At 37.6% G+C, this 11,338-nt stretch overlaps 1 protein-coding gene across 1 annotated transcript; it reads right to left on the reverse strand.

Moving 5' to 3' along the window:
* Positions 1–1,116: 1,116 nt before the first annotated feature.
* LOC142165819 (uncharacterized) lies at positions 1,117–1,719 on the reverse strand. Its single transcript, XM_075224194.1, has one exon. The coding sequence runs from the start codon at positions 1,717–1,719 to the stop codon at positions 1,117–1,119; it is 603 nt and encodes a 200-aa protein (XP_075080295.1).
* Between the last annotated feature and the right edge of the window lie 9,619 nt (positions 1,720–11,338).

The following is an 11,338-nucleotide window of genomic DNA, read 5'->3' on the forward strand; positions in this document are numbered from 1 at the left end:
CTGCTGCTAGAATAAATAGAGTTGGTGACAAAGGGTCACCCTGTTTAACTCCCCTCGATGATTTGAAGAAACCATTAGGCTGACCATTTATAAGCACAGAGTACCATTGTTCCCAATCAAATCAAAGATCAAGCCAATAAAAGCTTCAGGAAATCCCATTTTCCTTAGTATTTTGGTCAGGAATAGCCATGATAGCCTGTCGTAAGCTTTTTTCATATCAAGCTTAATCACAACGTTTGGACCTGCTTTTGTTCTCAGCCTGATATCCGTAATGATTTCTTAAGTTAACAATACGTTCTCAACTATGCTTCTGCCCTTCACAAAACCTGCCTGTTCCTCTGAGATTATGCTTGGTAATAATTCAACCAGCCTCTCATGAATAACCCTAGAGAAAATCTTGTTAACAAAGTTAGTAAGACTGATTGGTCTCATGTCTGCAAAGGTCATAACTTCTTTTTTCTTTGGTAATAAAACCAGATTTGTGTGCGTAACACTCTTTGGCAGTCGCTGACCGCAAAAGAAAGACTTGACCATTTGGATAACATCTTCTTCAATAGTTTCCCAGCATGTTTGGTAAAAGGCTCCAGTGAAACCATCCGGTCCACCAGCTGATTCCCCATTCAACCCCATAACTGCTCTCTTCACTTCTTCATTGGAAGGCAAGGCCATCAATCTTTCATGCTGATCACTATCTACCATTGAAGGTACATGATTTAGAATATCGAAATCATTTGGGACTGCACTCTCAGTAAATTGATTCTTGTAGAACTTTATTGCTTCTTCTGCTATTAAGTGATCTTCTTCAATCCAGTTACCAATGCTATTCTGGATCCTTGATAATTTCAGTCTCTTCCTTCTCCCATTAACTTGAGCATGGAAGAATTTAGTGTTTCTATAGCCATCTTTGAACCATAACATGCCAGATTTTTGTCTCCAGAATTCTTCTTCTAATGCAAGATATTTAATCATTTCAGCTTGGACCTATTGTAATCTTTGTCTATTCATCTGTGTAGTATTGACTTCAAATTGTCTTTCATGAACCAAGACCACCTCCTCAAGGCTTGCAATCTTCTGGAATATATCCCCATATGTAGCTCTGCTCCAGGTAGATAATGCTCATTTAAGCTTCTTTAACTTGTAGTTAAAAATGCAGAAAGGGTTAGCACTAAAATCAATATTCCAATTCTCCTTTACTAAATCTTTGAAGGTTTCATGCTTTGTCCAGAAGTTAAGAAATCTGAATGACTTCTTAATTGGAGGAGTTTCTATATCACATTTCAGCATCATTGGGCAATGGTCAGACCCAATTTTGGATAGGTGAGTTATCTCCAATCCAAGAAAGGTCTGTTGTAATTCATTATTGCCAAGACATCTGTCCAATCTTTTAAAAATGCAGTCCTCCTCTGATCTTCCATTCCACCATGTAAATATGCTTCCTTTAAAACCCAAGTCTGTCAAGTTGCAGGTATTGATGCAGTGTCTGAAGTCGTCAACTTCAATGAGAGAAAATGGCAAGCCCCCAAATTTCTCTTCCTCATCCCATATCACATTAAAGTCGCATCTGACTAGACAAGGTACTGTCATATCTGATGCCATTGCATACAATGAATCCCACAGTTCTATTCTTTCAGTGCGATCACATGTAGCATAGACTAGTGTAAGGATAAGCTCAACATGTGTTTCAGAGTGTATTAATCTCAAAGTCAGCTGTTGAGTCATGTTATATAAAATAGTAACCTCAAAAATTTCATCAATAAAAGCCCAAATCTTGTTTGACACATTCACCACAGCCTGTGCCAAACCAATTCATGCTCTACACCTCTCCATTTTGTGAGACTGTTGCATAGGCTCAAGGATTCCTATGAATTCAAAATGATGTTTTCTGTGCATTGTAATCAGCCTTTCAAATTCTTGCATTGTGTTTACTAACCTAACATTCCATATAATGGCATCCATTAAATGTTTTGGGATTTGGATAGTGTTCTCCTTGTTTGTACTCCACTAACTGGGACAGTAGAAGTCTCTTTTGACTGTTTCTTTTTTTCTTTTGTTGTAGATTTTACTAGTTCAATAAGCCTTGGCGACAGATCTCCCTGCTTGGCAACATTAAGGAAATTTTGTGCAGTGGATTCCTCATCCATGTCTCTACCTTTAAGTTCTGCATGGTTAACTTGATCATGTGCTTCTACTGCTTCTTTTGATGTAACAATATCCTCTCCCTGGTGGATAAGTTCAGCATCTTTTTCAGCATGTTCATTGGTCAACAACATTGTATTTTTTGATGGAACGATACTTCCTGCTACATCCTGCACGGTGCTCAATGGAATAGTACTTCTTGCATAAACATGCACTGTCATAGCTCGGTTCTTGTCTGCATTCTTGTCTTTTTTCTTGTCTGCATTTTCAGCTTCTTTCAAGACATTACTAACAGCATTATGTGAAGTCCCTCCTGGATCTATAATATTAATGTTTTCCCTCTTTTGCTGCTGCTGCATTTGTGCATTCACTGATGCTTTTAATATTGATTGCATTGGCATTACCATTAACACTTTGATCCTCATCTTCCACTTCATTTCCTCCAAATTCTTTATCACTATGCATTGTATCTAGAATCTGACCATCTGCTAAGTCTTCCTCTATTTGGTTGAGCCATACTCTCCCTCCTTCCCATTTTTCTTTTTCATTGGTCCTAAATTTCTCAAAATTTGTATCTTCAACAAATTCATTTTCTTTGTTGTTTGCTAATTGTTGTTCAACTTTGGTGTCCTATGAAGGAATGTCTTGACATGAAGTATTGACTTGAACTAGATTATTTTTGAATGTCATTTGTACCCAGTGGCCAGTTGACTCATTGTGAAAATGTTGATCATTCCCCAAATCATTTTGTACACAACCAGCTGTTGATTCCCTATTTGCTGCATGATTTCTTATTGTTGTAGGATTGAAAGTAGGTGCTGCAGGGTTTAGTTTCTTGGGTTGTGTCTTGGATGATTGTCTCGTGGATGAGCTAGGAGAAGTTGCCTTTTGTACCATTTGTCTAGTTGAAAAATTAAATTCCTGCTCCTCTGACTCATTCTCTACACCTGCTGTGGAATTATTTTGCTGAATATCATTGTTGCCTGTGGTTTTTTGAACTGGAGTTTCCTCCACAGCTGCCAGTTGGTTGCCTTCATTAATCTCACCATTTTTAATTTCTAGCATTGCAAATTGGTTGGTTGTTTGTATTTGCTTTGTCACAACTGTATTGTTAACAAGAACCATTTCTTTCCCTTGTGCAGCAGCAACTTCAGCTTGTTTGCCTTTGTTTAGTCCCCTATTGTCGCGAACTTCCTTCCATTGAGGGTCTGCATTACCAACTACCTTACCACTAGTAAGGAGCATCATGTTTTGCAGGTTTCTTAGTGGCTTGTTTCACATTTTTGACACTTTACTGCTGCTGGACATTTTTGGTTTCCCTTAAAAAAGGATTAGTTCTCCAACACTCAAGCATGTCATGGCCTTGTAACTTGCACTCTTTACCGCACTTTGACAAATAATCATAGTTGATGGTTACCCATTCAGTTCTTACATCCCTATTTACTTCATTGATAATGTCCATTCGAACTTTCTTGGGGAGGTCAGCTAGCAGATCCACCAACACTTTAACACTAGCACAACTAAGTCTAGTTTTCTTGACAGTAGCCAAATCCAAGTGAAGGGGTTTACCTACAGCATAAGCTAGAGAGAATAAGCATTATCTGACAAAATAGGTAGGCAATAAATTAGGAAATGAAATCCAAGCCATTACCTTAGGTGTCTCCTCTCCAACTTTAAATTTTGCATCATAGATCAAAGTTCTTAGTTGATATTCATCCCCATGCTTATCCTTAACATAGTACACATCTTTTGACGAGAAATCTGCGTAATCTTGCCATAATGAAAATCGAATCAAAATGTGCCTGTCACGAAGATATCCAATGTTGCATTCAGCTTTGATACCACACTGCATTGGAACAATTCGACGTATTTCATTGATATCTGGCCATCCGTATGAAAATTTGCATACAACTACCTGTTGCAGTCCTTCCATATAGTTCATACGTTCAACTTCTGATTCTGTAAAGCATACAGTTGGTTGTCCTTGAAAGAATTGGGCTTGTCTAGGGAGGATTGGATCAACTACTGCTGTTCGATCTTGCACTGTCGAATTACTGGGCGTAGGTTTTACAGCGTTTGCATAATCCATAAGTTTTGGAACATTAATTGTTGTCGTGCCTTGCTGTGTGAGGTCAGAAGGTTGACTATATGGTCCAACCAATGATGGAAGTTGGCCACTGGCCGCAGTGGCCATGGCAGCACTTGGTTGATTTTTAATCAAAACAACTGAAATTTTTTCTTCAATAATCCAGTATAAAGAAGAAAGAAACACTGGTAATATAGAACTCGATTGCCAGCTACTGTATTTAGTGAATGAATGAAACTAACCCACCATTTCTGTCCAAGGAAACAGAAAAATCATCAAACAAAATCTGAAAAACTGGGTGCTACAGTGACGCGCGTTTTTAAAATCCAGATTTGTTACAGAAGGCTATTGATTTGAGGATGAAACCAACTGGGGATTGTTCACAAAGAGAATGGGGATTTAGTGTATGCATTTTTTATTTTATAATTTATTTATTTTCTTACAATTTTTAACCTTATAAATTGCATATTTAGATGGTTGAGTTTGTGGTTGAATATAATGTTTAAGTTAAAAAAAATGTTTTACGTTTTTTATAATATTAAATTTCCCAGTTGATGGGGATTGTATATTTCATAAGAACAAAGGATTACAAAAAAAGGGTATGTCCTTGCCCTTGAAAATACAACATAAGGATAACTAGCTATCCTTCAAAAAATGGGGTAGGGAGAAATATATACATCCCTAACCCATTACAAAGTGAATAATTAGCTCATAAAAATTTTTGTCTTATCGAACTTGGTTCTAATACTAGGCATCTGATTCTTATCTAGATGGAAAGGGCCTTTGGTACCTTTAGGAAGTTGTTAGAATGTTAAAAAGTACGATTCTTGTCTAGATGGAAAGGGCCTTTGGCACCTTTAGGAAGTTGTTGGAATGTAAAGAAGTATGATTCCTTACAAGAAGTAGTCGCTAGATCCGCCACTTGATTAGCATCTCTATAGCAGTGAACGACGTTAACATGGCTTCCTGAATCATTTTAGAGGTACACGCTATGATGTTGTTCCACTAATAATTGCTGGTTTTATTCTCTTTAAACATATTTGCCACAATCAATGAATCCTGCTCCAACGTGAAGCATATGTAGCCATTTTTGACACACCAATTGCATCCGAACCAAGCAGCTTACGCTTCTATGTAATTATTACTACTACCCTGATTTGAAACTGAAAAGGCCATAACTAAGTCTCTTCATCTCTGAGAATTCCTCGAATCCCAGCTTTTCCATTCTCCTTGATGAAGCTACCATCAGTATTCAATTTAAAGTAGCCATCCTCCAGTTTATTCCAGTTGACAACAATATCTTTAGGAATAGGCTTAAGATTTAGAACTATATCGCGGTAGTTGTTCCATGGCATTGAAATTTTGCAATTAGGGAAGGCTTTGGTGACTGCAGCTCCAATGATCCAAAGTACTTGTTGCTCCATTCTGAATAAGTTGAACTTCTTTTGACTGCCATATTTGCAAGAACATGTTTCTTTCCAAACTGCCCAGCAAATAATAGTGGGGGTAATTTGAAGAATCAACTTATGAACTGCATTTCGCTCCTTAACCTGCCACCACTTGTTAATAGTTTGTCTAACTGCCCTTTGATGATGTATAATCCCTAAGAGGGATCCTATTAGTTTACAGATATAACTAGATGTTTCTCCTTTCATGAAAACATGTTGAATAGTTTCATTTTGGATTAGCAGAACAGTTACATCTGAAAACTATTTGTCTTCCAAAGTTAACTATCACATTATCGAAACGTAGTTTTCTATACCATAATTTTCAAGTAAGAAAAGAAATTTTAAAACGGATAGAAGAATGACATACCTTACATAGAAGATGCTCCTTTGGTTTACTTTTTTTTGATAAGTTGCATACTAGTCTTATTGGAGTCTCTACCATCTAGCGAAAGATCCCAGTAAATCTTGTCTAGTAATGAGTTATTCCAATTTTATTCTCCTTTATGTGCTGAACTATAGAACTTGGTAAGATGTTATGGAGTTTGTTGATGTTCTATTCACCATTCTAGATGAATTACTTGACAAGAATCTTAGGGTTTTTGTATGTACCAGGGGCCAAGTTGGCAAGAGGACCTTTACAGGTCCAATTGACCCACCAAAGAATATAGTTACCTGCATTAATATACCAAAACATATGTTGTTCTGCAATCTTTCTAACCTTTGTCGAAAAATTTCATTAGTGTGAGTTGCCAGAAGTCCATTGCTCAGCGACAGGGTGAGCTCTAATGCAATAATTGTGCTTGAGAAAGCTAGCCCACATAGATGGTATTGTTCTGAATCTTCACCATTTACCATCCTTTGATATCTAGAACCTCACTTATATATTTCATTTTCCTAATTCCTATACCTCCCTCGTCAATAGAAAAATATAAGTTCTTTCATGATCTCCAATGCTACTTTTTATGGTCAACATCAGTGCCCCAAAAGAAATTCGCAAAGTGTTTCTCAAGGAGATGAAATGTGGCTTTAGGTGGATTCATAGCATAGAGGGTATATATAGGAAGAGATTGGATGACATTTTTAATAAGAACAAGCCTACTACCATAAGAAAGCATCTTACCATGCCAATTACCATTGAGTCTATTAATGACCTTTTGAACCAAATTGTCAAAGTAAGCAATTTTCTTTTTTCCCACATAAAGAGGACCGTGGAGAAGTAATTAAAAGGAAACTCTTTGTTATAAAGCCTGTGCGATCTCTCATTCTAATAATTCTGAGGGCACAATTGTTAAAGGCAGTCAAAAAGAAACTTTTCTCTCTATTGACCAACTGACCTGAGCTCATCTCGTAAGCCTTAACCACATTCATAATTTTTCCAATAAAAGTACTATTACCACTATTAAAGATAATAATATCATCATCATCATAGGCAAGATGGTTAATAATAGACCCCCTAAGAGGCATAGAGAAAGGAGAAAAATTGCTATCATAATTCAGATTATTCAATAATCAGAGACCTAGAAAGGACATCAGCTGCAAGAATAAAGAGAAAGATTGATATAATATCCTTTTGTTTCAAACCCTGTGAGGATGTAAAGAAACTGGTTCTATTACCATCAATAACAATAGAGTACCAAACTCCGAAAATTAGATTATTGATCAAGTCAATCCAAACTTCTGAAAATCCATATTTCCGATAAAATTTATGTAACAAAGACCCATAATATTCTGTTGTGAGCTTTTGTCATATCTAATTTGATAAAACTATTAACCCCCCACCCCCACCCCAAGCCAGTATTCTTCTCAAAAATATTTTGAATAATTTTTTGAGCCAAAAGGATGTTTTCATTGATCAATCTATCTTTCACAAAGCCCGTTTGGTTTTCACAAAATTTTTAAAATAAAGGATTCAACCTTATATAAAGAATTTTAGAAAATAACTTTATTAGAAAAATTGGAAAAGCTAATAGGCCTGAATTCAGAAAAATTGGTAGGAGCATCAATCATAGGAATTAAAGAAAGTCAAGTATGAGAATAGAATCTGGTATATTTTTACCATTAAAGAACTCCCTGATAAAATCAATGATATCATGTTTGATGATGTCCCAACAATGTTGAAAGAAAGTACAATTATAACCGTCCGGACCAGTTGTACTATCTGCACTAAAATTGGATGCAGCTTCCTTGATTTCATATTCATTAGGAATAGTAGATAACTTCATGTTATCTTCATCTAAAATGCACTTTGGAATATAGTTCGAAAGGTCGGGGTTGAGGGTAGGCTTGGAAAGATTGAACAGGGAATCAAAGTATTTGACAGCAACCTTAACAATGTTATTTTCTTTTTGTATCCACTTGCCCCCTATGGTTTTTGATCGTATGAAGTTGTCACGACCCAAAATTCACTAGTCGTGATGGCACCTAACCCAACCCGCTAGGTAAGCCAACTAATAACTATCCAATTTCAATAATATTAATAAGACAATTAAACAAAGGAATTATCTGAATCTTATACATTTCCCAAGGACTGGTAGTAAAAATCATGAGCTTCTAAGAATAGAATTTACAAAGCCGATATAAAGTAAATATATTTTTCTATTTGAAAAGTACATAAACAGAGTTTTATATCTAAGGCTACCTTGAATAAGAGGCAGCTATAACAGGGATGCAAGTACACCTTCAAATCCAGCTCCTATCGAACACAGCAACAACAACAACCAACATCTACACTTAATATGCAAAAGTATAGTGCGAGTACAACCGATCCCATGTACTCAATAAGTAACAAACCTAAACTTAGGTTGAAAGTAGTGACGAGCTGGAACATAGATAGGGTCCAATACCAATAATCAACAGCAGTTCATACAATGTAATGCAATTAAATAAAGAAGCTCAAAGATAGAATGCTCAGCCTTTTTATATTTTTCCGAAAATAGTTTCTCTTTTCAAGTATATCAGTGAGAATCCAAATCCTTTACCAAAATCGTCAAAAATATGAGTAAGTTTGAAAACTGAAATTTTTCCCTAAAGCCTTTCATCAGGTAAATGTTTAAATTTCAGGTAGCATGAGGAAAGTACATCTCTATGCCTCCATGTCAAGATACAAGTAAAATTATGAATATCACCAAAACCGGGCAACAAAAAGGAAGTGTATCTCTATGCATGAATCTCAAGAACGCATGTCAAATGTAATGGCTCTCAGTGATGAACTCATTTACTCACATTCTCAGAGTACTCAACATCACTGTCTCACATTATCTCTTACCTTACTCAATACTCAGTATACTCAATCACTTAGCGCTATACAATACTCATTGTGACGTGCAACCCGATCCACTTATATATATAGCCATAAGTCTTGTTGCGGCATGCAACCCGATCCACATTTATAGCCATAACGCCTCATTGCGGCGTGTAACCCGATCTATTATATATATATATATATATATATATATATATACACACACATACACACGACGCTCACTGGGGGTGTGTGCCGACTCCGGAGGGGCTCCTTCAGCCCAAGCGCTATATCGTTGCGGCGTACAGCCCGATCCCAAAGATGTAATCAATATAACATGTTGTGGCGTGCAGTCCGATCCCTAAGTATCACTCTCACGTGGGCCCTCGACCTCACTCAGTCATCAATCTCTCTAGTCTTACTCACGGGATCACAATGTCATGAAACTAGCCCGACAATAATGATATGATGTATCAATAAACAACAACTGAGACTGAGAAATGATATGAATGCATGAATATGACTGAGTATGAAATATTAATGAAATCAGTGGGATGACAACAAGAAACGACCACTATGGTCCTAACGATATCAGCATAAAGCCTAAACATGATATCTAGCATGATTGACAGTTCACTTATTTTATCACATGGTGAAAACACAGATATCAACAAAAAAGGGCCCCTATACAGTGCCATGGAAACAATGGGTCACAATTCACAGGGTGCACACCCACATGCCCATCACCTAGTATGTGCGTCACCTTATCACCAATCACATAGCACATAATTCGGGGTTTCATACCCTCAGTACTAAGTTTAGAAGAGTTACTTACCTCGAAAAAGTCAATCCCAATACCGAGTAAGTCAAACGATACTCCAAAAATGCCATCAGGCACGTTCCGACCTCCGAACGGCTCGAAACTAACAAAATACACTCAAATACATCAGACAATGCTAAAGGAACCAATCCCAATAGGAAAAGATCGAATCTTTAATCAAAATCCAAAAATGGGCCAAAAAGCCCAACCCTGGCCCGCGCCTCCAAACCAGGCAAAATTTACGAAATCCGATAACTCATTCAATTATGAGTCCAACCATACTAGTTTCACTCAAATCCGACTCCAAATCGATGTTCAAAACTTGAAAATTCACATTATGAAACTTTAGGCTAAAACCCCCAATTTTCTCTTTAAAATTCATCAACCAAAAGCTAAAATCGAAGATAGATTCATGGAATATAAATAAAACCGAGTTGAGAACACTTACCCCAATTCATATGGTAAAAATTGCTCTAAAAATCCGCTCAATCCAAGCTTGGAAATGTTAAAATGATGCCAAAATTGAGAACCTTTGTAATTATCATTCTGCCCAGCACTTCCGCTTCTGCGGACACTTAACCGCATTTACGGTGTCGCTTCTATGACACGAGCTCCGCTTCTGCGAGCTCCACGAACCCACTGACACCTTGCACCTGCGGATATCTATCCGCTTTTGCAAAACCGTAGGTGTGAAGCTAAACACGCTTCTGCGCTAAACCTCGCTTATGCCCCCAAGACCATTGCTTCTACTGGGCCATAGATGCGCCCCATTTTCCGCTTCTGCGATATGTTCCAGCCCAGACTTCTTGCGCTCCTATGACTAGTTTTCCGTATCTGCGGACTCGCATCTGTGCCCATACTTCCGTAGATGTAGAAACACCAGAACCATCATACCTACAACAATGCAAGATGGAATGGAAATGATCCGAACCTCGCCCAGAACTCACCCGAGCCACTCGGGACCCTATCCAACTATACCGACAAGTCCGATAAAATAACACGGACCTACTCGAGGCCTCAAAACACACAAAACAACATCGAAAGGATGAATCACACCTCAATTCGAAATCAATGAACGTGAAACTTGAAACTTCCACAATCGATGCTGAAACCTATCAAATCACGTCTAATTAAGCTTTTTGCACACAAGTCACATTCGACATTACGTACCTGATCCAACTTCCGAAATTGGAATTCGATCTTGATATCAGAAAGTCCACTCCCGGTCAAACTTTCCAAAATTTTAATTTTCGTCGTTTCAACCCAAATTCTACTGCGGACCTCCAAATCACAATCCGGGCGCGCTCCTAAGTCCAAAATCACCCAACGAAGCTAACGGCACCATCAAAAATCCAATGCGAGGTCAAATACTAAAAAGTCAAACTTGGTCAAACCTTTCAAATTTAAACTTCTAGCTGAGAATCATTCTTCCAAATCAAATTTCGAATAACCTGAAAACCTAAACCGATGATGCACATAAGTCATAATACATCATACTGAGCTACTCATGCCCTCAAACAGCCGAGCGAAGTGTAAATGCTCAAAACGACCGGTCGAGTCGTTACATCCTCCCCCACTTAAACATACGTTCTTCCTCGAACGTGTCA

The sequence above is a fragment of the Nicotiana tabacum genome, chromosome 11 (assembly GCF_000715075.1).
Source record: "Nicotiana tabacum cultivar K326 chromosome 11, ASM71507v2, whole genome shotgun sequence".
NCBI classification, from domain to species: domain Eukaryota; kingdom Viridiplantae; phylum Streptophyta; class Magnoliopsida; order Solanales; family Solanaceae; genus Nicotiana; species Nicotiana tabacum.